Source organism: Falco cherrug, chromosome 1 (genome assembly GCF_023634085.1).
Source record: "Falco cherrug isolate bFalChe1 chromosome 1, bFalChe1.pri, whole genome shotgun sequence".
Taxonomy (NCBI): domain Eukaryota; kingdom Metazoa; phylum Chordata; class Aves; order Falconiformes; family Falconidae; genus Falco; species Falco cherrug.
In genome coordinates, this window is record NC_073697.1 from 84,016,406 (window position 1) to 84,043,948 (window position 27,543).

Sequence of the window (27,543 nt, forward strand, 5' to 3'; positions counted from 1 at the left end):
CACCTGAAACACTTGGAAATTGTAGTACATTAGTCTTTAGCTCTCACTAAGGATCTTCCACAATGAAGCAGCCCCTCAGACCACAGGGGAATGAGAGCAGCCAGTCTTGGAGAAGCTGAGCATACACAGAGCTGAAGTGTTTCCAGTGTGATCATTTCATTTACATCTCATTCGTCATGGAAACGAGGTGTGAAAGTAGTTTCTAGAGCTACTTAGTGCAGGCTGCACATCGATTTAATACCTATTCTGTTTTTTCAAGTCACTTAACTCTGTAGAACTATTGTTCCAAAACAATTACTTAGCTGCCTTGCTCAGACTTTGAATTCCCTGCTGTATTAATGCAGCTTGGTCTAAACCACTACATATTTTAGACTGCTGAAGGGGAAGCTTTTAAAATGAAGGAAGACAGTAAAGAACCAGCTTACCTGATTTATAGGACAATCGAGTTTCTACTCCTGATTGTATTAATATATAAAGAAAAGCCAAAGTGCATCAGATATATTCTCTTCTGTTAACATGCCTGTATCAGTCTAGCTACTCACATGAAAAGAGACTTAAACATGAAAATAAGAAGGCAACCGCCAAAAAAAAAAAAAAAAAAAAAAAAAGTAACACACAGAGAAGACCTATCACTATTAGCAGGGCTCTTTATCAGGCTCAAGAGATTGCCAATGGGAGCCGCAGCAAAAAGTTATACACATGCAGCATCTAAACACCATCACTGCTTTTATGAAGGGGAACAGAATGTAGCCCCCTTCAAGTGCCAAATGGGCATCTCATCTGATTGCCTGAAACACAATCTTTCCCTCCCGAGATACTCCATGATGCAGAAACTCACTCAAAAATATGGGCCTTGCACTGTGAAAAAAGTGAACATACCCACACCCCAACAGATACATTAAAAAAATTTCTATAGGAAGTTGATTTATTGTGCTACTAGGAGATTAGCTAAGAGTGTTTGCTTGCATACAGATGGCCACAATCCACTCTGGCTTCTCCTTGAGCTAGAGCTCAGGATGCTCAGTGAATGTGAAACATTAAAGGGGGGGTGGGGAGAAGTGATGTCTCTATGCCCAGGTTTTGCCATAGATTTTCTGTAACTTTGGGCAAATCACTTAACCTTGGTGTTCTCCATGTCAATAAGGAATCCACCTGGCTCAGAGCACTTTGAGATCTATGGACAAAGATCACTCCATACTATTAATTAGTCCTGCTCCATGGATAATAGCAAGCTACAGCTGTGGAAGACAGCAGGGATCTCTGAGCAAGCAGAAAGGCATGAATCTGAATGTCAGTACCCTTAGCATCGTAGCTGGTGGCTGTTTTGTCCTAGCTCATTTCGGCGGATTGTGCTACCAGATGAACTTGCTGTTAGTTATTCATGTTCCCCAGAGGCAGCTAATGCAGAAATCTGGGTTTACCATAGCAACTCACTGGTAAAGCAATTCTGACAGCCTCCTCCCAGCATGGCTTGTGCCTGCTCTTTCTGAAGGAGAAAGACTGGCCGTGCAGGGACGCTTTTGCAAGACAATCTTTCATGCATGCACACATCTGATCCGCACAGACTGCCAGCTGAGATTTGGCCACTTTTACCCTGACCTCCACATCGCTGAGGGTAACTCTGTGAACACAATGTAGCGATGTGTAAAAAACACCCAAAAGAGCTCCAGATTTGGAGGCAAGACAGGGGGCTAGACCACCGCTGAAACTGCTGGGAGGCTGCAGTGCTTTGATACACCACCAAGGATGCTTCCCTCACCTGAGCGCTCATCCAGAGCTAGTCTGGGCCCTGCGCTGCAGCTGTCCTTACTGTTGCACTTTGTCCTTGAGCTTGCACAGGAGTAGTCCAGGCCATGATGAGAGGTACTGAAAAAAAGCAAAAACCATCTGATGTGCAAATAATTGCTCTCCAAAATTTTGGGCACACTTTATTCACACCAACTTACTGTTTTAAAGTGTGTTTAAAACACATTTAGCCAAATGCAGATCTTCCCAACAGCTCCAAAATCAGAAACTCATATAACAGGCTTTCAGGAGAGAAATATGCATGTGGATTTATTTGCAAATAGTTTCAAATCTTGGAAGGGTGACTTGGTGCAAATACATCTGTAGCATAACATGTTGTTGATGTTTTACCTTCTCCCCCTAACATTGCACAATGTAAAACTTTTGAGACTAGATGGTGCCCTGAGCCTTAATTCAGCGTTCCATCAAAGGACAAGTCTCCATATTGCTGCCAGTCTCTTTTAGGATAAACGTTCAGACAGTAAAAGGGAAGAGGCGTTCAGAGTAGGAAAAAAGATGAAGCCACTAAAATGCAAATTTTATTCACAGTTGGCATGTTTATAAATATATATATTACATTCTTACAATCTACAGTACATTCTAAATATAGAGGGATTCAATCTAAGTGTTTGTGGGAGGGCGGGTGTGCATTAAACTCAGCAACCTAGATGCAATGACAGAAAGAGACTTACTAATAAAAGAAGGGTGAGGACTCACTCTGGAAAATAAAGGAAAACTTGAAATACAAGCTGGATTTTAGTTACTGCTTTGGCACTTTGCCACTGGTCATTGGAGATTGCTTTTGGACCTCACAAAAAACGTCATGGTTTTAGGGCTGGAGGGCACAACGGATTCAAAGGATAATCTCTGAAATCCTACCGTATGTACATCCTTCTCAGGGGAAAACAAAAGATAATCATCACCTCTGGGACAAAAAAAAAAATGTTATCTACTGCATTTAGCTGTTCAGGTTTCAATGCTGAATGTGCAGCATTCCTGTGACCTTCAAATGCCCTCTAAACGTGTTGAGTAGGGGTCTAAAGAAGCACGAGCAGAAGGAACTGAAAAACTTGACTTCTCCCAGGGAAGGGGACAGATGAAGAGGCAGGTGCTGTTGGTGTCTGAGTTCAGCACAAGTTACACTTACCCAAGAGAGTGGCCAACTTTGGTAATTGACAGCATGTAAAGCAAGTAACAGTGTGGTACCAACCGTGTCTGAGCTTGGCAACAGCACACCGTAGAGAAGCGAGTGCGCATGGAAGGGAAGGAGGAAACCACATGCTTCCAAGGTTGACTGATGCTCGTAAGTGCCCTCAGGTTACCAAATGGGTATTGCTCCAGGGAAATGGCTGGGAATACAAATCTGAAACAGGACAATCAAAGTGGACTTTTAAAAATAGCTTGCTCTCTCAAACTTTCCAGAACAGACCTTCCTTTATATGAGTGATATTCTTAGTCTAGATTACATCTTCTCCTATTTTACAAATTATGAAATACTGAAAATTGGCTGGCAAAATTTATTACCTTGGCATCTACCTAAAAAGAGAGTTTCAGTCTTAACTGTGTGTATGTATCTGTACTCAGTGCTTGGGAGGCAAACATGCTGGTTAGTCAACAGCCCTGTTACTCCTTTCCCCCCCCTCCAGATTCTTTGGAAACTCGTGACTTTTCAGCTCTGGGAGCTCTTTGCTCACACTGTTGGGTTTTGTCAGCTTTAAATTAATGTTCTTGGAGGTATATTCTCTGCCTATGGATTGAGTGACAAGCTCTCTTCATGGATCTATTTATTCTGACACCATTTTTGCTTTTAACTAAACCTTGCAATACTGAACAGTAGAGCTGTGCGAACTTTGTAATATCCAAACTGCACTGGAGTTTGTTATATTTATTGATTTCCTGGGAAAGCTCAGAGAATGCAACCATATTATTTTGCCAAGTTGCGTTTTTTTTTCCATGTTATCATGCATCAAAAAGCCACACACATCTCTCACTTCCAACTCTGAGCACAGAGAAGACTTGACTTTTAAGAGCTGTCCAGGATCTCTGCTCTCCCAGCTGCTTTTGGATGGCTTCTTGGGGCTCCATTGAGTTAGTATTCACTAGCTGATTCTTGTTTTCACTACAATGTTTTGCCCCACTACCCGAAATTAAAGGCAGAAGGTGAGTGAAAAACAAACAAACAAACCAACCAAACAAAAAGGTCTTTTGTGTCTCATTACACATTTTCATGTAATCTCTCCATATAGTTTTTAAGCTCTTTGCACTCCCCCAGGTCCATATCCTGGCAGACCCATTTAATGCCATCCTCACTACTCATCAAGATCGAGTTGACAGTTGGACACCCATCATTAGAGGAGATGGTGGTAAAGGTGGTGAATTTAACCCGTTTCCTCTTAGAGGTAGGAGAAGTAGTTGGTTCACTTTTCTGTTCTTTCCCTTCAGTAAATGTGGACTCAGTAGACCTAAAAGACTGTCCATTAATATTTTTGGGGGCATTTGTGTTGAGGAGATATTTGCTCTCTTCGTAGTCCACTCCTCTGTCAATGGCTGTGATACGTTCATCCTGTTGGGTTGAGAAATTCACGTGATTCTCCAGAAGTTCTGTCCTGTTGCTTAGCCCAACCCAGTCATGAGAGTGGCTCATGCCTTCTTGCTCTTCAAAGGGAGCTTGTTTGTTTCTGTACTTCAAAGCAAAAGTGACACAATTGATAAGGAAGACCAGAATTGCCAGGCAAAAGACTCCCAGAAGAGCATACATTCCTATCTCCAGATCGCTCAGTCCCCTAGGTGCCTGGACTAGGTCATTCTCTTCAAAATCTCCATTGTTTCTTGGCAGATCCACCTGTGCAGGGAAACTTGTGAAGTCTATTGGGATGTTCTGCAGGTGACTGTTGTCATCCAGGAGGCTTTCTCTGTCTTCTTTTTTGTTTAAAATAGGCCTTTGAGTGGTGGTTCCTTTGCCTTGCTCAAGGCCCATTGAGGAGCTGTAGTACTGGCCATCTAGCCCAGGTCTTTCCTGAAAACTGTTTTTTTGATGCCAGTCACTGGCACGATTATCTAGGTGGACACCAGCACCCCTGTGTTTACTGTCACTGATGTTAGCGTTAGCATCACTCTGTCCAAACTTGACTCTAATGCTACCACTTCCAACAGCTAAGATGCTCTTTCTTTTGGATTTCTGGCATGACTCACTGATCACCATCTCTACCTTCACCAGTGTCCCCTGGCCTTCTGTCTCAGCAGCAATCACAGGCCACTTGAACTTGGGGTCATGGTGAATGGAGACCACCTTCTCATCCAGAGATGTAACTGACAAGGAGAAGTCTTTGGAGTCAAAAATATCCAGGGGCATGACGGATCCATCACTGAACTGGATCCAGCAGCTCATGGCTGCTTCCTGTAATACATAAAACAAATACACTCAGAAAGAACATTGAGGGAAATATGTTCTGTCCTGGTCTACTCCATTCTCCTCACGAGATCCATATACCATTTATAACCAGAAAAGAAATAAAAAGGGAGAGCAATAAAATTAGTATCTTGCCAAGATACAGAGAAATACTAGTTTAAAACACTCACTGATAGTAAGATTTGTTCCCCCAAAGGTCCTTAAAGGAGGTGTATCCCCTGGGCTCTGCAGAATCTACTTTAGGACCATAATAAATTGCATGTCAGAAAGCATTACTGGTGACTAAGATCACTTACTGTTGTATACTTCAATGAAAAAAACCCAACAACATGATTTCTAAACTGATTATAATACAAAGGCTACTCTTGTTACAGACAACACAAGTTAAAAAATACCCGCCATAGCAAGTTGGTCCATACATGGCTTCATACCACCAGTCCTTGAATTTTTGTCTCTCAATTTCAATATGTATTTTGTACAACCAGAGAAAACCAATCAGTTCCTTCTTTAGGAAACAGCCAGGGTAATTTTCATGCTTGTTAGCAATTAAAAGCAAGACAATAATAAATATTTAATCTCATGTCACAGCAATGCAGACTGTATACTTCAGAATGCATGGAAGCTTACTGAATGTAAATGGGTCACACCTGAGTACTAATTCTGTACTTGCATGTGTGTAATGATGCAACATTCCTGGGAATCTTGACTTTTGGTTTCTAACTTGAAATATTTTAAAGTATTCTTAGATTTTCAGTGCTTGCCCATTTCTGAAAGTCATGTCCTCTAAGGACTCTCAAATGGCTCTTGAAAATTGTGCTACCTGAAAAAATCTTGGCATTCACACATCAATCATTTACAGACAAAATTCAGATTGCTCTTCTGGAAACTAATTCCTGCTTCTGATGGTCTGACTTGCTCTGTTTCTGCTGGTGTCTTTGCAGCATATTAGACACTGAAGAATCCACACCAGACAGACTCCTGGCTGGATGAGCAGATTCTTTGCTGTCTAAAATAAGGCGAGCTCTTGCGTGGTAAGAGTTGGGATCACCCGGCTCTCAGAGAAAGCCTGACAGACAGACAAACACCCAACCAACAGATTAATAACTGTACTTGTGGGAAGCGTGATTCTAAAAGTCTTGTTTCTTTAAATAAGTAGTTTTTCAAACAGACGATATTTACATTCTAATTCAACATATATACAGAGAATAAATACATACGATTATCTTTTAAATTGTTTCTAGCACATAGTCATTCACCTGTTCAGATCACAGAGAATAAGCCTCCCATCTTTTTGGATTGTATTGTGCATAATCTGCTGGCCTGATTCTGAAATCCTTACAGCCGTAAAGCTCCCCATGCTTCAATGGGAGATTTGCTTCTGCCTCTGTATCAGGACAGAGCCCTAAGACTTTGCTGACACAATCATAAACCCTGGCTTTGTATTTATTAATCTTTGGATGTTTCTTGAAGGCTGCATAGAATTTATGTCATCAGCTCTCACCCTCCCACCATGTTGCTTAAACCTGCATCATCATGAAATAATTTTGCAATGCTTTGCTTATAGAGATTGTGCTCAAAAATCACGTACTAAGCAACGGAAGGAATCAGATGCCTTTCACAATGGTATCAGTCCTTTAAGGCTGGAGCGTGCACATCTTCCTCACTGGTTTAATGGTGATCCAATGTTGTTCTGACTGTACCCCTGCACTGAGAGGTGTACTCATCTAGACTCCATTTCTGGGAACTGAAATGCTGAAATGCCAGTGCTGGGCAGCACATGGGAACTAAATGCCAGCACCACCAGCTTTTGGGCTGATTTCAAGATAGTTTAACTCCCCATGTCAGCAATTGATTAGCTCACTGGCCTTATTTCTTGCTGCCCGGTATTGATTTCTTAACTCCGGCAAGACTATGGGAGCCTGATTTTTATCACTCCATAAAGACAGTGGTACTGCATTATTTCTCATCTTGCATCCCAAGGGTAGGACCCTATGATGAAGTAAAGCATCTCAACAGTTGGCCAGCTTGTAAAAGTGCATGTCACGACCATTTATCTTTACAGCTCAACACATGGTTAAGAGTGAAGAGCCCAGTGCATCCTTGTTGTAAGACCAAGACTAATGGATTGGGTTGAAAAAGAAGTTTAAATTTCAAATGTAGACAGAACACAGAGACAAATATCAAGCAGGGACTGATGCGGACAAGACAAAGTTCAAAAGCCCTTGGTAACTGTTGGTTCCTCAATACGGGACTAAGAATAAGGGGGGAGGGGGGGAAAGATTTGGTTCATGAAATCATGAATCAGGAAATGAGTCAATGATGCTGATTCATATTCTAGTAATGAATCAGGATGAAAGGGATGTTCCCCAACTGCTTAAAATGCTCACAGAAAGTAACTAAAGGAAGAACCATTTGGCATAATGCAAAACACTTTCTCCTTTACAGATAGACTTAAAGGGTTGATTTGGATACCTGTGGTGGTAGGCTGAACTTGGCAACCTAGTTGGCAATATGTCCTGTGATGTAGTAGGTGCTGGATGGGACAGAAAGGGATGGGTGTGTGGATGGGTGTGTGTAAGGGGACTGCTGCTGCTTAGTTATAATGCATCGTTGGGTTGCATGTGTTATTTACAGGATGCAGCCACGACAGATGGGGTATGTCTATTTGTTGATGAGTAGTTTAGACACAGTGCCATGTTTATGAGCAATCTGTTTTTCTGTTGGGCACCTGGTGGCCTTCAGAAAAAAAGTGCCATAAAGAAAATGTATTATCAGCATATTACTAATAAAAATCCGCTTGATTCCATCAGCTGGTAGGGCCACATGTCGTGAACCAGAGTGGTATCCTTCTACAACACAATACATGTGGGCAATAATACCTGCTTCGGAGACTGGAGCAGCTCTTGTGCTACTGCTGTAGCAAAGATGGCCTTATTGCTTCCTGGACTAAGCTGCAGGGAAAGCGACAATCCAGTCACCAGCTGCACTCCCAGGTCAGTTATTGTCACCTTCTCATCCAGAACTGTCACTGTCTTCTCGGCCAAGATAGCATCTGAAAGGGGGGACAAGATCTGAAAAGAAAAACTGAAGTTAGCAACAGCCATTTTGCATAGCACAAAGCAAAACAGCTACACGAAGCCACTGTAATACAGATAAGTGATATTTATGTTGATGGGTGAAATTACTCTTAGCAGATTAAAAAAAGGCTAGTCACATTTTATAATTCTTCTGCAATAAGAAGGTGCTTCTAAAATCTTTTACCAATGTAGTTGAGATCAGGTATGCCATTCACCTCTGTGATAGGCTAACCACATCTGCTTCAGATGTTTTAACTATTTGTAAATATAATCTTTATGTGAAATGCAATTATTTTATTAATGATCATTTTTAGGTAGCATATATATATAATGCGATCTGTAGATTTATATAAAATCCATCGAATAAACAGCATTTATTTTTATCCTATAAAAAGAAAGGCTAATGTAGTACTATAATAACCACTCATGGTACTGTATACAAAGTAGACGGAGAAAACTTGTTTTGGTTAAAAGATTGCATGGAGGTCAGTGCACTGATATATGCTGCTCAAAAATGCTAACTAGCAAGCAAGTTGAATTTAATGATCCATATAGAGTTCAAAGCATTTTTCAACCAGTTTATACGAGGGATTCTTTAAATCTAACTTGCTCTCACCTTTTTTCTTTGGATTTTTATTTCCTCAGTTTTGTGGGCATTTGTTGGAGCACTGTAAGTCCCACAGCTTTGTAAAGTCATTCAGAAAATCTTTATAGATCTTACAGGAAGTCAAAAATCTCAAATCCCATTTCTCCAGCCCTGACAACCTGTGTTATGCATAGGTGTGGTGGCTATTTTATGGTCTGACAGTTTAGGGTGATGAGCAGGTTTAGAGAGCTAGATTTTTTTGTCCTGTTCCAGTGCTTGTTAGCACGTTTTCTACTTCACAGTATCACTGAATTAATTCTCTCCCTCTTCTATTTTTCTTTCCTTCCCCCCCACCCCCCCTTCTGGGACCCCATTTCCTAGGCCATCATTTCTCTGCACTGCAAGAAGAACTATATGTGAAAAGCTGCCAGTGAGATGATGCATAGGTTTAGGTGAGTGACTTCAGAGCGGGAACACTAAGGCACAGCCACATATACAGCGGCCATATTGGCTGAAACTAACGAAGCTAAATCTGCACCCCTAGAGAACGTTGCTTAGTTGTCGCTAATCAGTCAGTCTTCTAACATCATTCTGTATGTGCCAATTATTATTATTGCTTTGTGCATCTTCTGAAATATACCCTAACATTTATATTTTCTAACATGCTCCTTGAGGTTGCAAGGCATGCAGGAGTTTGATCCCATGGGACTTAAGATTCCAGCAACAGCTCCTCAAAAAAGCACTAGTTAATTTTTACTTTACCCTTCGCTCTGTCAATGTAGGCTTTGAGAAGACCAAGCTGTTTCACCAGCTGCATGCCTTGTGATAGCCCATATACTGGCTCATGGTTCAAAAAAAAGCCTTAGACAAAAACAATCAGAAAAAGCCTTCAAGATTACAGGTTGGACTAAATTTCCTAAAACTGCAATCTATGTTACTTCAGGGCACAAGATAAGAAGAAGAAACCATCTCTTCTGTGTCTTCCAGTCCTTGCTGCAATTCTGCTCCATTCAAAAATTGTAGCTCCAATTTCTGTTGCTAATGCAAGAAGCTGCTATACACCTCATCGAGTACCTCAGTACCCAAGGTAGTGAGTTAATGGAGGAAAAGGAGTAAGTAATTAATTTTCCCTACCTGAATCGTCGTCATTCCGAGCTCCTGCCCAATCAAAACCTGTCCATCCTGCAGCTTAGCAATTCTTGGCTCCTCCACCTGCATGAAGTCACTCACCAGGTTGGTAATGTCAATCTGCCAGTCAGAACCCAGTAAATAGCTCAGCTGGCCACCGGGGTCTGAGGCTTCGGCCACAAACTGTGTGAGGACTCGCACCATTGCATGTTGGTACTGAAGGGTACAGCCTCTTCCCTTACGTTCATCCTCTTCTTCATCATCACTGTCCCTGGCTGGTCTGGTAGAACACCAAGAACAAAAAAATTAATTTAAACTGATGCTGGGAGAGCTTGCAACAGGAGAGCTATTGCTGATGTAAGTCTGCAGCATAGTTACTGGAACAAGGGGGCCTCTGCCCCCTTCTGTTGCTCTGCTGATGCTGCTCCATTCAGTGCATTTCTGAAATCAGTGGTGTTCCCCCAATTCTATCGTGTTTCCCTTGTCCATAACTGAGACCCCCAGGCTGCTCAGATGTCCAAAACAGCTGCTGAAATCACCAACTGGCCTGCTAGCTTCTCTACCACATTGTCCACTCCAAATATCGCTCATTATTTTTCACGTTAGTCCTTATTTTGAAGGCCTTTTCTTTTCTTTGAAGACTTTTTTCTTTATGGACCTTCTTTGTGTTGCCATGGAAATCTCCTCTGTCTGCATATCTGCACACATGCATATCTCTTTCTGTATGGCATTTAGGTTGAAATCACATCTGCACCAAAATCCCCATCTTTTTGCTGTGATACTAACAGAATCACACCTGGTAATAAATGGTGTCTTCAATGGTGGGTGGGAATAGCAAGTATCTACTTTATCAGTTTGTTCTTGTTCTTCGTGACACTGGCAACAGATACAAACAGTCTAGATATGCCTACATCTGTGCTCTGTCCTGTCATTCACATGCCACTGATGTATAGGCACAGACAGAATTTGTAAAGCTGTCGTGCATCAGTGTCCTGGAGCAGTGCCACTGTACACTACAGTGGTACAAAACAACTACGTACTAATTGTGACCACTGACAATGAATAAATGAACTGGCAGGACCTGTGAACCAGGCTGGAGAATGACCAGCCTTGCCAGGGCCAGTCATTGTTGATGTCTTCCTGCTGCCTCATCACTGATCCCGCCTAACTCAACCAACTGGCTCTTTCCACCTCAGTCCCTAGCACTACAGAAGAGAATTTATTTCCAATGTAGGATCACGCAACCTGCAGTTTCCATTTCCCTCCTAATTCCAGTGCAGGAGTCTGTTGAATAAATGTCTGGCGACCGTCAAGTTTACACCCAAATTGCATTAAGGCCAAATGAGCATGTTCAGATTCGCTGGCTCTTACCGGTCTTTGGCAAGTGCACAGCCTGTAATGAGCATCCTCTAATGAAACCTACCTCTTATTAGAGATGATGGGGACTCTCCACCCCTTGATCTGATTTAGTTCTGTGTCAGAGACCTCTATCTGCAGCGGGAGACGAGGAACCCAGACTGTCATTTCTAAAGGGGCACTCAGATGCTGGTAAGTAAAATTAACTATGACATTCACTTTGCCTTTCATTTCCTTCCCATTGACAAAGACATAGTCACATCTGTCAGAAACCTGAAAAAAGGAGAAAGGAAAAAAAATAATGAGCCTCTTCACAAATTATAAAGTATACCACATGCTGGGAAAGTGAGTGGGAGGAAGAGGCAGGATAAAGTTTTAAACTAGCTCCAAGTTCAGGGGACAGCTAGGAATAGCAGGAGAGGTGCCTAGTATGGCATTAATAGCCTGTATAATTTGGCATAATTTTATCAGGCAGGCTTTTTGTGCTGTAAACATTTCCAATAGAATCTAAGATAAAAGAACAGCTTCTTTCTGTCCTTCACTCCCACTCCAGCAATAGGATTGTCCCAATATAATGGCACCGACAGAGCATTCTTGTCTTCTTCCCAGAGCTCAGTCAGACTCTGCTATCCTTCTCTACTCTGTGTGCAGCCCCACATACTGCAGGGAGGAACAGGTAACTGCCTGCATGAAGAACTGAGTAGGGGACAAAACTATCTAGTCAATCCCAAATTGGGACAGTGTTCTTCAGGAGTCCCATTACAGGTGCCAGGGCTTGGGGTGGTCACATCAACCAAAAACTGATCACAGGGAAGAGCTCACTGAGGCCCAGTGGTGTTCACTGGGGCCAAACAGCCTCATCTCTGCTGCAAGCCTCACAAAGGTCTTACACAATGTTCTGCTCAAGCTGGTCCTGATGTCACTTCATTTATTACCTGCAGCTCTGAACATCAGTATTGCTGAGTTACTAAATCTCACTCAAGCAATTTAGCAGCCATTGCAAGGATCCAGGTGACCTGACAGGACCTGTTCGTTACAGCTAGTTAAAATATGTAAGTACATGTCAAATAATTTATTAACTACCACTTTACCGTTCTGAAGATCTCAAGGAATGATCTACTAAAATCCTGAACTCTTTTCACAATCTATTACCAGGCAGGCCTGCCAAGTCTCATCCTCATCTGAATTCAATGCCATTGTTTACTTTTCTGTTTAAATGCTAAATTAATTTAAGTCGTATTTAAATATCACCAGCTTTTGTAGCATAATCTGCATTCCTAATATTATTATCTTCAAACAACAACCCCCCCTTAGAGACAGATCCATAGCAAATCCATTGCCATCCTTGCTTGTCTGAGCCTAGGTAACGTACCAAAAATGTATTACTATGACTCTTGCAGTATCTTTCTGGTAAGCAATGTCCGTTTTAAGGGCAAAATCTTATAGTTGCCATTGGTTTCAGCAGGAAAGAAAGGAGTTTATTTGCAGGCAGAATTACATTTTTTGGGATATTCTCATGTTAGCATGTTTTACAGCAGTTCTTAACAGCTCCTGTCAGGATCCAATCTCATTGTGCTGCAGAGCAACAGAACCTAGTTGCTGTCAAAAAGGCCTGAAAGCATGGGGGTATGCAACACAAAGGAAGGACCTCACTGCAGCCAGCTGAGCACAGACAAGTCCCGGCTGTGGCACTGATATAATATGCACTTCATCATAATGCTGATTCAAACTGGGCTGAGCTGAGGAAGAGGAGACTGCAAAACTCTGGGAAAAACTTCACGTGAGCCTGCTGAAATGGCTATAGGAAAGGCTGGAAGCATAAGCACATTCCCCTTCTGGGAGCAGCACATCTAGGCAGCAGCAAGATTGCAGACATGATTCCTGCATCCCTGCAGAAGGCACAGCAATGTGAGCATAATATTTTCAGAGTGAGAAGTGCATCATACTTCCTACCTGCAATGTCTAACAGCCATTCTGACAAGCAGCAACTCAGAAGACCTTTGGGCAGTGCCTGGTGCATCTGCTCCTTCTCCCACGCCACGCGTACCTTGCTTCTCTAAGTGGAAAGTTGTAGTGGAATGAAGCTGGGTTAATTAACATTGATAATATACAACTGTGGGCTGGCTTCAGGGGCGGCGGGTTGGCCGATGTAGATAAGGTGCAGCTGTGGCTGGTTAAGTTAAGTGGTTGGGCAGCCAATGAAGAGAGCAGCCGAGGAAGAAGCAAGAGAACAAAGAGTGTGCCCTGGATGAGGCCGGGCCACCAGAGGGGCTAGCATGAAGAGTGTGCTGGTATGAGATGGTAAAAGACCTTGTTGCAGCTTGATAGTTTGGAGAGTGCTGCGACAGAAAGTGTCTACTCCTTGCTGACATTGCACTTATCCTTGTTGCATTTTTGTAATTTAAGTGCTGTTCTCAAATCAGACAACTCTCCCGTGTGTTAGTAAGCTCTGTCGGCTGCTTTCCACCTTTCCTCTTTTTCTGTGGGATGCCAGTGAGAAGAAAAACTGGACAGAGTCTCAAAGTGCTGACTTCTGCCTGAGAGGCAACAGATCAAGGCTGCAGTGGCTCCAAGGAAAATGTTCAGCCTGGGAGCTAATGGCCCTGAGGTCCTTCCCTTGTCTTTGTGCTCTGCAGGCTGGACTACAAGTACAAGCAAACAGCCTGAAGACAAGGATTTTCTTTAGTAGCACATGGGGCCAGGTAAATAGCTTTCCATGTGATTTCCTCACCACCTCTGCTTCCAGCTAGCAACACCTCATACTTGTGAATCTTTGCTAATTAACATATCAGGCAACCAAACTTCCCACTGAGTGATCAACCTAGGACTGAAACACTTCCTGGTGATTTAAGGTAACAGGTAAATTTCTGAAGTTATAGTTGAAGGATGTTTCCAAACCACCCGTAGTGTCCTCTGCTGAGCAGAGTGCTGAGCTCCTGCAGGCTGGCTCCCCAGCAGACCTCGCTTGCCTCCCCTGCGCACCCACTGCTCTACACTTGCAACAGGGCTTCTCGCTGGGGACCTGCCAAACATCCTCCTACTGGCTTCACTGTCTGAGCAGTGGCTTTTGAAGCACAGATAGATAACGCAGGTGGGATATTGCTGTTATTTTTATTACTCTCTGTGTGTGTGAAGAGCAGTTCAGCACACAGGGAATGGAACAAGGCTGAGAGTCTCCCAGGCAATAGGGGTAACTGCTGAATTATGCTAGTAAGAGATGGGAATCACACTCTGAGATTTTAAATTCATTAATGCTCAAGCAATAAAAAGGGAAAGAAAATTTGGCAGGCAAACAGACCTCAGTTCCAACTTTATCAGGGTTTACTACAGAGAGTTAAAAAAAAAGAATCCATCCCTAAAAGCCCACTATATGAATGATTAAATACATACCATGACCTTGTGCTTTCAAGATTATGATTTATAAAACAAACTGATGGTCAGGAAAAGAATGACTACACTTGGGATACCCGCTTTCTCCCGTTTCCCTTTCTGTAAGTGAAGACAGCAACAACTATGAGCTCATTCAGTTCCCAGCCAGCCCTTCACTGTTGGAATGAATAAGCATCACTGTTCTGCTGCAGTTTGCATGCAGTCCTAACAAAGCAACATCAAAACATCGTGCAAAGTACAGTACATTTTCATAAATCAGGCCAGGACATTCAGAAACAGGTCATCAATAAAAAGGCAGATTAGGCATGCCTGTGTTACTGCAGACACATCCGAACCATTCATCTTCCAACACAGGAGGACTAAAAAGATGTCAAGAAAGAAGAAAAATTGAGCTTCTCTGCCTCTTTTGAGATTAGTTCTCTAAGCTGTTTGTTGGAAATGAGTGGCTATTTTGTGAAATTAGTTTGATGGGACTCAGCTGAGCATCTGCAGGACAAATATACACATGAGCAAAGACCCATCAAATGCAGCTCAGCAGCTGGCAGCCTCGGGGCGGAGAGAGTGACCGGGTACCCCCTCGCATGGCTTCCCCCTGTTAACATTGGTGGGGGCAGCACAGAGGAGCTTCTGCTGCCACTGCCTGTTCTGAGCCCATGTCTCCTTTTCAATCTGTAACGGATTTCAATTCCTCAGTCTGTCAAGCAGCTCCTTTTCTTTAGCGTTAATTCTTATAAACAGCCTTTAACTACCAACCCTCCTTCCTGTACTACTGTTCTTGCTTTACACGCCTCGCCACATACAACAGAAATGGCTGCGGTTCCCAGTTTATTAAATGCATGAATGGAGTGACTGCACATACCCTCAGATGTGTGTGCAGGAGTCTGCAAACGGAAGAGAGTGTCTGTACTAAATCGGCCAAGAGCTACCCGACAGTTAGGTATTAAGGAACCTATGAGGTTGCAAAAGCTTGGTCCCAAAACACAGATTTCTGAAAATTATTAAACACATCATAAAATGCAATAGGAACTACAAAGGGGCTGGAGCAAGGTGGGCAGTTTGGGGGGAAACCTCATTTGTTTCCTTTCCAAAATCTGGGGACTCTCACCCATATCTCTTTTTCCTTTCCTCCTGCCTTTGAGTTTTGGTATCTCAGGGATGGCAACTCCAGTTTTCAGTAGAGGTGACAAGGAAGGGCTCAGGAGAGACAGAGTAGTTTTTCTTTTACTATTAACGTACTGCTGGAATATATCTCTCTGTGTTGTGGCCACCGTAATTCAAGGACATTATAACGCCATTATACCCTTCTGGTGCTGCGCTCCCTTGCTAAAACCTTTCTGGGCTTTGTGTCGCTGGAGCTTTTCACACAACTATGCTGAGCTGAATTACGTTAATTAAGGGAGGCTGTACTTGGTGCTCACAAGATGCTCTAGAAATTCAGTACAGCGGACTTTTACCTCTTGAGGGGACTGGGGTCTGAATGGCTTTTTTGGGCATGCGCTTGGTAGGTTACAAAAGTGCTTTGTGTTTCATTCAGCTCCTGCAGCTCCACCTTTTCCTGACATTTGTGAACAACTAAGGCAGCTTCCTCTGCGTCATGCACGCACATCTAATCTGTGTGCCAGGGCAGCTGAGGTCAGAGGTCCGTCCCTTATTGCCAGCACAGCGCAGAATTAGGAATGAGATTTCTAAGTGTGCCAGGTACATACCAAAGACATGGCTTCTGGCAAGCTGGATGTCGAGTTCAACCATCAGTGCTACAAAATGTGCAGGGTGGAATATTTCAAATGTGCCCATCATTGCATTTAATCCAAAGCCCTAGCCCTACTGTCAGAAACAGGAATAAAGTCACTGCTGCTTCCTACCACAAAATCCATGCTGTACATACACATTCCTCAGCCCCACGTGCAGCTCTGTACGTCGGGTACCCCAAAACTGAGCCCAAAACTCAGGTGGTAGCCTTGCAGCTGTGAAGGTAATGCTGCTGTGCCACTTCAACCCAGGACCGTTTGCTTGGCAAACACATATTGACCAGAAAAGGAGGGGGGCATTGCTGGTCCAAGGCGCTTCTTTTTTACATTTACCTAAAAAGCCAGTGTTGTTTGAAAAGAAGTCAGTGCTGTCTGTTAAAACACCCCACATTCTGTATGCTCTTCAGGTGTGATCAAAAGCAAGAGAAATTAAGTTTTTCTTAATTTATCTTACTTTATTTCACAGTTTGCCAGACTATCTGTGGAAGGAAACACTAGACTCTTCAAAGCCTTGTAGTAGCAGGACTTCAGCCAGCCTGGGAAAGCCATGGAAAGAAGCAAGAGCCCCCTCAAATCACACATGATCCCTATCACTGACCTCCTGTATCCAGTTGTCCAGAGAATACTGTTCCCATCCCTTTCCTAAAAGGATCTTACTGCTTTTCTCATTACATTTTTGCAGAGGCTGTCTAGGGTAGATAAGAATTTGTGTGGCTGACCATTCCTCTGGTCCCATAAAATCCATGTTAGCTTTGGGCTGAGAAGAATCCAAAGATCTAATAGGAGGGAGGGAAAGGGGAATGTACATTGTAACTCCCAGAAGGGGTACCCAGCATTTCACTGTTAGCTCTCAGAAACAGCTGTAACAGTCTTTCCCCAACTCATTACCATTATTAAATCCCCATGGGATAACAGTAAAATCCTCACAGGAAACTGCTTTTCACAAAGTCACAGCTAGTAAGTCTTTGAAAATAAGATGTACCTGGACCAGTTCTAGTTTAGAAATTTCAGGGGTGGTCAATTAGGAAAGTAAGTCTTTGATACTTCCACATAACATCTGTATTTCGGAAACACTCTAGGACTCTGTCCCCAGTCCATGTTCCTGTAAGTGATCCTTCCCCCATACAAGCACTCTCCATTTATAGTATACACTTTAAACACAGCCCTGCCACCTGGGCAAGCTCATGGGATCTCTTCTGATTCAGCACTGCACACATTTTCCTTGGTCTACCAGCATAAATGGTGATATTTAGTAATGCAAGTTATGTTCATGAGTCCTGCCTAAATCACTACTGTCAGAATAAGAATGGAGGAGTCTCTTATAACCATTAAAAATGAATAAGGAAGAAAATAACCAAGCAAAAGCAGCTCATTTGAGCTATAAAAGACTCCAGAACACAAGCTGTGTATCAGGGTACATAAGGATGATGCCATTATTAGCTCTGTAAGTCCCTTATAAGTCACTCAGGGAAGGCGGAGTCATCTTTAATCACCCATGCTTAACCTGAAGTGTTGGAGTGAGATTTGTTACTGTGATAACTGAATCCTGCCTGAAATTATGGAAGGCAGAGGTAAGTGACTATAATGAAGAAGTAGCACAGCGGGTAGATCACCACTAAACTCACTATCCACCTCAAGAAGGGACCTGTCCTAGTCTGGGATTCTCTGAGGACCCTGAGGTTAAGAAATCGCCATCCTCAGATCTGATGACAGCAACTGATGTGTTAACCACTCTGGATGCTTCTGGAATTAGGAACAACCACTGAACAGCTGCTCTTGAGAAATAATTAAAGCACCTCCTGTGTGGCAGAGAAAGATTTATTTATTTTATTTTCCCAGAAAGAAACAGTAAAGGCAAATGGCTATCACATCAAGTTCAGGGATGCTCTTCCTGTTCCTCAGTTACTCAGGGACTTACACTTTCAGCAGGGTAAATATCCCAAGCTGGGCTGCTCCACACCTGCTGGAAGAAGAATGACTTGGCTTGAACCTTAGCGACTGGATTCCAGTCAGATTTTAAATCTAGCATCACCTTGTCAGCTTTCTCCATTCGGGGGATTTACACTGCATAAGGTCTTCTTAATTTTAGATATTTTGAATTTTGACTGTGAGTCTTAAAGTATCTGCCAAAGTCTGAAAAAACTCTTTCAAGGTTGGTAAATGATGAGCTGTGTAAACAAGGCTTCATACCTCATAATTCCTCCGCACCTGGTTCTCTGCCCTGTGCAGAAAGGTTGTGCCTTTTTCAGAGGAGGTGACACATCTGAACTCTGCAGATTCAGAAAAACCAGCGGGTGCTCTGAACTTCGAAGGCCCACATCTTCAGAGTGTCCATGCTTTTCTGCTGTGGTTTTCCTACTGCAGCATGACACCAAAAAATACTGCAACCCACAACCGTATCTGCTTTTTCACTCAAACATCCCCCTTGCTTTCTAAGGGTCTTAGGAGCTTGTTTCCTGCCAGGCATCTCCAAAGTGTCACGATGGAAGCACACCTAGCACTGCTTCAGAGGAAGTTCAGCAACAGACAGATATTAGCAGAGACCTGTGTAAATGAAAAATGTTTTTTACTGCACTAATCCACCGGAAGCCCATCACAGAGCACATCAATTAAGAGAACTGTGATACCAATTGATTTCTAAGATAATTCTTAGTTTGTTCTACATCTTTGTGGCAAACATCAATATATTATCCTCAGAAAAATATGCCTGAGTGAAATATGCAATGGCATATTTTAAGAGGACTTACAATTCTGGGCAAACATCCAATCCTAGCTGCAAGTTTAATACCTCCTTAGTGAACGTTATGGATCTGACACAATGTTTGCAGCATGTTGGTGTTACTAACTGATAAATTCTCCCCCTAAAAGTCTCTTCTCAGGAATCACCTTTTGGTTTATTAAATCAAGATTTGGTGTATAAGATTTTGGTGGATTTTTCCCTTTCATGTTGCTTTTGCTCCTGCTTCCACTACTAGGAACAGTCAAATTTATCCCTATGCGGGGATTTGCACAGAATCTATACATTTTTCAAGGACGTAGTGAGAGAAGAGCAGCTGCCACACTGTCACGTGTGGACACATTACTAAGCCGCTGTACATGCTGTCCTCATCTATGACTTAGTGCCTGCTTATGGGCTACCCGTAGTCTGCAAAGAGCTTCTTCCTTGTCCCCACTCAGCCACCGTGCTCAGGACAGCCAGGAGCCACCTGGGGATGATGTGTTCCCAGTGCTGAGTGGCTCCTCTCCCATGGGACTGGCAGTAGAGCTGCCTGGGGGATGAATGCATCACTTCATGAGGGCTTTCAAGACACCTACATGTGGTTTCATTTTTGGGGCATGAAATTCCATTTAATTTCAATTTCAAATGATTAACATCATGTAAAAATACCATAACATCAAGAAAAAAGTTATTTTGAAATGAAAAATCAAAACATTTCATTTTGTAAATGTCAAAACAAGCTGTTTCTTTGAGACAACAGGAAGCTGCTAGCATCCTTTTCTTCCTTTTTCTGTCAGATGACATTCCAAGTAAATTAGCATAACTTCATGAAGCTGTTTTACAGAACTACAAATTCTGACTGAATACAGCCTGCCAAATTTTCCCCAGTAAACTGTGATCAACTGGGGCCACAAATCAAAACAAAACCATCACAATGAAACTCCGCTCAATTAAAATCCAATCACATGAAATCTGGAGTACCTTCAGTGCAATGAATAGTGCTATTCTCATTTGCAGGAAGGAAAGCAAAGGCACAGAACAACCTTTCCGAAAGTGTGGGATTAATTCCCCACTCCATCACACACTTAATAGATGACTATGTGTCATTTATTGAGATCCATACTCTCAAGGATATTGAAGTGTTAACTCCCACTGAGCTCAAGGTGAGTTTTGTAGCCAAATCTCCTTAACAAATCTGGCCTTTAATCTCCCTTTGCTGTATTTGTAAAACAAAGATAGTATCCCCTTGTTTTACATGGATTTTGCAAAGCTTGATCTAAAAGAGACAAGAGCAAGCTCAGGTGCTGGGATTACACCTTCTGTTGTATCAACCAACCTTCTGTTGATTAAAATTCATATGTAGATAGAGGACAGTCCTTCACTTTTTTCACCTGCACCAGCAGTCGATCACGGCCACACTGAGGGCATGACACAGTTCTGTAGGATGTGGCATAGAGAATAACTATGTCCCTGGCAAGCAGGCAATGCACAGAGAAATCAAATGGCTTCATTCACTCCTGCTGTTATCTACTCCTTTTGCTGCCATGGCCATCCCTCATTTGCCGTTGGCTAGGCTGCAATTCCTGCTTTCCAGCTGGAAAAGGAAGGTGGCAACTTCCTGCCCACCTGCTGCTCTTGATATTCAGTGAGCAGCTATCCTGTCAGCACAGGATAGGCAAAAGGATGACATGGCTTCGGCATCTGCTCCTCTAAATCAGTGGGACACGGAAATGTCAGCACTGTCACGTAGGAGAGCTTTAGACAGGTAAGTACTGTCTGACGACTAGCCAGAATGCTGCTGGGCTCAAGCCACCACCTCATGCCTTAGATTTTAGAAGCCACAATTGTTTGTAATGAATGTGACAAGACTTTCTTGCAGACATCAAATTACGCCTTCCTATTTCTCTCTTGATCAGAGAACCACATGCACTCTGTAATCACTCACTGCAGTCATCCAAGCAAGGGGGGAGAAGAATGATAAATATAGCCAGTACCCCAAGCTTTTTATTACTAAACTGAGAATGGCATTTCTCCCCTCCTTCCAGTAAAGCTTAAAGAGGAGTAACGACAATAGAACAACTTTGCATGTGAAAAGAAAGGAGAAAAGGCTGCTTGTTTTTCTCTGGGTAATAAATATCTGACTTCCAAGTGAAGCAGAGCCAATGAAGAATGTGACAAATCAGATGGACTAAACACTGAAACCGTGCTGTAAAGGGGACGGTCAGTCTTCTACCTTTGTCAGATCCAGTCAGTGAAGCAACGCTGTGGAGAGGAAGGTAATCAAGATGCACACAGCCTGAAATAGCCTGTTCTAAGGGCTGCTCATACCGTATGCGGGAACCTCCACCTTCGGGAGCAGCTGAGAGGAAAAGGGACAGAACTGCGTGCAATGTGAATCTGACCAAATATACGGGAAGACGAAGTATGTCATACAACTCCTATATTATCCCAGGGCAGCTGAAGGATCTTAGGAGATGCTGAATCTCCCCACATGCAAAAAGGGCTGGCGGAGGAGCACCGGCAGCGCTGGTGTGGAGCAGTCCTACTGCTGCCTGGCTCTCACAGCATGCTGGGGCTGGAAGTGCTCCCAACAGCACACTGGCACGTTGGTTTCAGACCCAGACTGTGAAACTAAACAAGCAGCAGCATTAAGCTGCAGTCAGTAACTTTGATTTTGCCTATACTTATCATGACAGTAAAACTAGGTGTGTGAAGCATCTAATTAACATATCCACTATACTTCATACTCCCCTTGTTTATAGGAACCAGAAATCTCTGCTAGCTCCTTTCTGTTCCACAGGCCATCCAGCATGCAGTTCAGCTGAAGGCATCGAATTTTTTTCACTGTTTTCTTTCATTCACAAATGGCCAAATATATGACTATTGGCTCCCGTAATACTTACTGATTTTACACCTGTCTGTACTATATTAAGCAACAAATCTCTATCTGAATGAATGTACCAGGTATGTGTTTTATGTCCTCACATGCTGATCACAGAAAGCATGCATGCCATTCCCAGTTGCCTGCTAGAACAACAAACATACAGCTGGAACATCAATGCTAAAAGAAACATTTTACTGGAATGCTGCTTGTTCTGTACAAAAGCAAAAGGTTCTTTTAAGAAAAGAACCTGCATGAAAAAGATTTCTCATCTGTGCACCCCAGCTTCCCAAAATGTCTCCTTTATTGCAGCAAGCTGTGGGCTTGTCCTCCCACAGAGACCAAGGCTTGTCCCTGTCTCATAAGGTGGAGATGTGCTGGTAGCACAGGTGGACTACAACACTGACTGTTTACTAAGTCTTTCCTAATGGGGGAAACTTTTTTTTCATACATGCTCAAGCCCTTGGTTACTCCCAAATGAACATCTCTCTGAATTCCCCCTCTGTGTTTGGGCTGAGTGGACATGGGGCTCTCACTGGCATCCACCACTGAGGATCCCACATCTTGCTTTGCTGTGGCCTTGCAACAGGTTATTCCTCAGTGCAGCATGGTTTCTGCAATGTGGAGGCTATTCACCTTTGATAATCACCACAGCCAAACACTGCTTCCTCCTAAAAATGTTTCCTTAACATATTGTAGCAGCATTTTATAGTCACAGAGGAGATGAGAACTCTTGACACCCAGTGATGTTCCCTTCATAACGCTCTTACAACATCTGACCAAGGCAGAAAACCCGACTTTAATTTACTATTTGAGATAAAGAGCTGAATCACAGAGATCAAATCACATGCCTAAGGTTCACAGAACATTTGTGACCCAGCAAAGACAGGAATCCCAAAATCCCAGGGCTCTCCTACCACAGTACCCTGCTACTCAAAACTAGGGTAGAGCCTGGTCTCGCAGTGAGGAGTCCCCTTGGCCCCACTGCCTGTGGGAGCACCATGGTTTTGCCGTTGGCATGCATGCTGCTGCCACCCTCATGGCTTCTCGTGGCTTCAGTAGCCATGGTCCCTTTTATCTTTTTGGGTGATACCCTTGCAGCATAACCACATAGGCAGATATAAGGACTGAAGTGTCTGAATCTCTGCCATATTTGCATAGTACATTATTTCCATCGGCTATGTCAAGTTTTCTTTTTTTGGCACTGCCATCACATATATTACATTCACATTAACAAGCCTGTCTTTCTAAAGAACTCCTGTTTTCCTTTTCATTATCCTGAGACACACTTCCAGTCATTTCTCATCTGTCCTTACCAGGTCATTTTTGATATACTGTACAAGTGCAAAGGAGAGCTATACCTCATAAGCAAATTCAAATGACTATTACATATATGCTGCTTTTGAGGGTGTAGGTGGGCTGGAAGTGAAGCATGCGTGATGTGCTGAGTAGTAAGTATTGCAGCTCCTCCGCACACCCTGCTGCACAGACAGGGTAAGATCCCACAGCTAGGCGAGCTGTGGGATTTAGCTCTCCTGCTTCAGACTGAGCTCCTAGGTCAATTCCCAGTGTTGGCCAAGATGAGAGTTTTTAACAAATAGATCTTTTAATGAAGAGAAATCCCTACCTCTCCAGCTGACTACTTTCTGCCCTGAGATATGAGTGCTAAAGGCCACTGAAAGTCACTGTCCATCTACAAAAAAATTCAAATCATATTCTGAGATCTCTATCTGCTACTCAGAACTGAGAACGCAGTATGATTCAACACTGCCTCCAATTAAATTTTTCTCTGTTAGAAAAAATAAGATCCTGTTTTAAAAGGTTTTCATAATTTTAATGGAAAACTACTAAAAAAATAAAAAATGAACAAAATGGAAAAAATAGCACCCTTACTGTGGCTTTAAGCATGACTGCTATGAAACCTGGTGTTGATTTGTCCAGTAAAGAGAGAGAGAAATAGAGAAGCCAGCTTAAAATACGTTTTCTTTAAGGCTCTAAGAGTAATGTAAATCCTTACAGACTGTTTTGGACTTCTAGTTAGAAAAAGGCACTGGGCTGATATATGCTCTGCCTTCTTGGATTCACTCATCTTTCATCTCCATCACTGCACTGCAGACTGGAAGCATTTCTACTTTTTTGACAACATTCTCATTTTTCCAGCTTCCAAGAAATCTTTAGACTGGGATTGTCAGTTCTAATTATGCAGCTCGTGCTGCAGCGACAGGTGGTTATCGAAGACTCAGAAATGACACTTTGACATTTGCAAGCGGATTATAAAGTTTGGCCTATATTCTTGACAATAAACAGCCAGAAAGGAGGGAAGACAGGAGAGTGGTGAAGGCAGTCACATGGAATTTGGAAGACCTGCTTATGTGGGCTCCTGCGCCAAGCCTTCCCAATTGCATGTCTGCAACGTGCACCTGGGCTGACGATGGGCACGCCAACCCTCAAGCTGGGAGATCAATGGAGATTTACAACATATCTAACCAGCTGAGCACTAAAAGCAATAGTTATGCATGCACAGTGCTGTGCCCATGTAATTAGCTCCATACCTTCCTCCATAGAGTACAGTACTGGGCAGACTCACTAGCTTGGCCTTTTCAGTGCCATAGGTGACAGCATGCCACAGACATCACAGGCACGGCACGTCTCTAGCCCTCCAGCAACAGACTGGATTGGCTACTCAAGGAGCCCATCTTTAGTATTGCCATTTTCCATCCATTAAGTGGAGACAATAGCAGCACCTGTCATAGGACAACCTTAATGTCTGGAGGATTAAGGATGCAGTATTTCTGCTCAAGGATTTAATCCAAACCACAGACTTTTCTTTGACTCTGGTCAGCTCTAATCATCCTACCCTAAAGGGCTAGTGTTTCCACCCTCAAACAAGAAGTGTACTGCTCTTCTAATTTCTTCCTAAAGAGTCCTGGGTTATACATGAATTTTAATTAGGGACACCACTGAGAACTGACCTGACCTACGCCAAGTGTGAGACCAGACCTCCACAGACTTAAAGGAGGCAAGAGCCACACAGGAGAAGTGAATGAAAAGACCCTGCAGCGAGAAGAGAATGCCAAGATGAAAGGAGAGGATTTTGAACTCTTTGGTGCTCTCAGACTTCAGTGTCCCACAAGTACAGATCTGCAGGAAACTCCTTGAGTTAAGCCATGTCTCAGATGGTACTTAATAGAACAATGACCAAATGCTGATGAAATTACTTGTGTAACTTAAGACACCATCCTGAGCAAGGGCATTGCATTTCAGTCACTCCAACACAGGGTAAAGAAGATTAAATATGTGTAGCAATGGCAGGCTTTGGAAGTTAAAGCTACAAGGAAAAAGAGATTTTCATCTTGGTAATAGTATGACTTCAAAGAGTCTTAAAGATTCAGTCCTCTTTCTGATACTGAGTTTGCACAGGCAAAGTCTAGTTCTATTCCTCTGGCAAATATTCAGATACCCAACATTACCACTTAGAAAAAAAAAGGAGAAAGCTGTTGCAATGTGCATATACTCATGCATGCATGCATGCCATGCTCTGGAAAGCTGGCCAACACCTTGCAATGACTGGAGAAAAATAATCCAACAGCAAAGCATGAACAATTTCTCAGAGACCCACACCTTTTTAAGCCAAAAAGCACTTTCAGAGAAGCATATCTAAGCAGGATTGAGCTCCAACAGCAGAGCAGCAGCCATAATACAGAAGTACCAGTCGAAAGCTGGCATCAGCCAACACGGACAGGCTGAAATTCCAGAAAATGTTTTCCAAATAATGCTGGCTATAAAAGTGACTACAAAGTTTGCATTGAAATGGGAGACAGCATCCTTCCGCACTGGAGTTGTGGGCGAGGATGCTGAGTAATGAGGGGATTTCTGTCCTCACTCGATGCACTAACATGACCTTCTCTTCCTCCAGTTGCCTATTTCTGGACAACTGAAGACAAATGAGTTTCCACGCTGGACTGCAAAATGGCACATGGCTGTGAGCTCGTCACCCGCAACACCGGTAAGATGTGACACACGGAGGTCGGACTGTGACCGTGCTTGCATGCGTCGCAGCAGATTGGCGTGGCTGGGGGTCTGACTGCCCAATATGCTTGTTTTTAAATCACTCATCTCTGCTACTTGCTACAAGGCTCCAGGCAGGGCTGTCTATCCTTTTCCCCTCTGCTATGTACACACTCTCTTTGCACTCATTTAAGGAAGATGTCAAGCCCTCAGTGCCTATTGGTTTCCTTCTAACAGGGAAACAGCAATGAAGCAAGGGGGTTGCGCATGTATGTATACACGTGCACACTTGCACAGGTACACAAGGCCAAAGCTGGCAACAGCATGGGAGTGATGCTGGCATTCCCAAGTATTCCACAGACTGGGTAGCAGCACTGTTTCCATCAGGCTTAAAGGAAAGTATCATCATCATTCTAACACACCTCCCACCATCTGCAAACACCACTGCTACCAGTGCTTAACTTCCCTTTCACATCTCTAAGTAAGCCCCTTGCGGCAGTGCTGAGCTGAACCCAGGCCCATCCAGCATCTCTCTGGGGACAGAAATAATCCAAAACCACTTGCTCCCTACAGCGAACAAAGGTCATTATTTTGACAAATTAGTTACATCTCTCTCAGTCAGCAATGATGACTCTGAATTATTCAGCATGCATCTGTCTTTTTCCCTTACAAAAATGGCTTGTAAAGCAATAAGTGTATTTCAACTGAACCACTTCTTAAAGATGTAAGACAGTTTGGGTTCACTCTAATGCCCCTTGAAGTCAATGGGAGTCTTTCATTTATTTTCATTTATTTAGTTTCATTAAATTTGCAGATGATGCCAAGCTGGGAGGAGTTGTAAGTACTTTGGAAAACAGGATTAGAATTCAAAATCATCTTGATAGTGTAGAAAATGGTCTAAACCAAACAGATGCAGTTCAAGAAAGGTAAGAGAAAAGTATAAAGTTTGATATAAAAAATTAAGTATAGGATGGGGAAAGACTGGCCTGGCGCCAGCAGTGAACAAAAGGATCTGAAGTAGAGAGGATCAGAAACTCTCAAACTCCAGGGATCAATGAGGACTGGAAGACAGCAGGATTAGCATCTGCAGTAATTTAAAAAACCTGCTTAGACAAATGACTGTCAGGAACGCTGTCCATAGCTGGATGAATTGTTCATTTCAGCTCAGTTTGAAAATTTCAGCGATTTTTAAGCCATATATTCAGGTATGTAATGTGCAACTTCTCCTGTCTGTTGTCCATGCATACTATCTACAGGAAATGCTGGCTTTCAGCATAGAAAGGGAAACGAGCATTTAATCTTTGTTCCTCAGATTCAATATTGATCACAAGAGCAAAAGCATGTCCCGATGTACTGGAAAATATATTTTGCACGCTAACAGAGAACACAGTGCGACCCATATGAAAGACACCACTTAAAGCTCTTCTGAACTTCTAAGACAGGAGACGAAAGCAGA

General features: G+C 43.0%; 1 protein-coding gene and 1 long non-coding RNA gene across 5 annotated transcripts in view; one reads left to right on the plus strand and one right to left on the minus strand.

Moving 5' to 3' along the window:
- Positions 1 to 652: 652 nt before the first annotated feature.
- The window catches only part of TMEM132D (transmembrane protein 132D), a 260,700-nt gene continuing 233,809 nt past the window's right edge, over positions 653 to 27,543 (minus strand). For 2 of the 4 annotated variants that reach the window (XM_055700693.1, XM_055700695.1), the window contains 4 exons: positions 11,409 to 11,614; positions 9,992 to 10,265; positions 8,074 to 8,265; positions 2,298 to 5,182 (listed from right to left, as the gene is read on the minus strand). In XM_055700693.1, coding sequence (XP_055556668.1) covers positions 4,001 to 5,182; positions 8,074 to 8,265; positions 9,992 to 10,265; positions 11,409 to 11,614 — 1,854 coding nt within the window. In that variant the 3' untranslated portion in view covers positions 2,298 to 4,000. Of the gene's footprint in view, positions 1,867 to 2,297; positions 5,183 to 8,073; positions 8,266 to 9,991; positions 10,266 to 11,408; positions 11,615 to 27,543 lie in introns of those variants that run through there. The other 2 variants (XR_008730638.1, XR_008730639.1) reach the window with 2 other exon arrangements.
- Positions 10,807 to 26,189, plus strand: LOC114017793 (uncharacterized). The gene is made up of 3 exons (XR_003563049.2): positions 10,807 to 11,533; positions 12,283 to 12,393; positions 25,996 to 26,189. It is a non-coding gene; the product is annotated as an uncharacterized LOC114017793 (long non-coding RNA).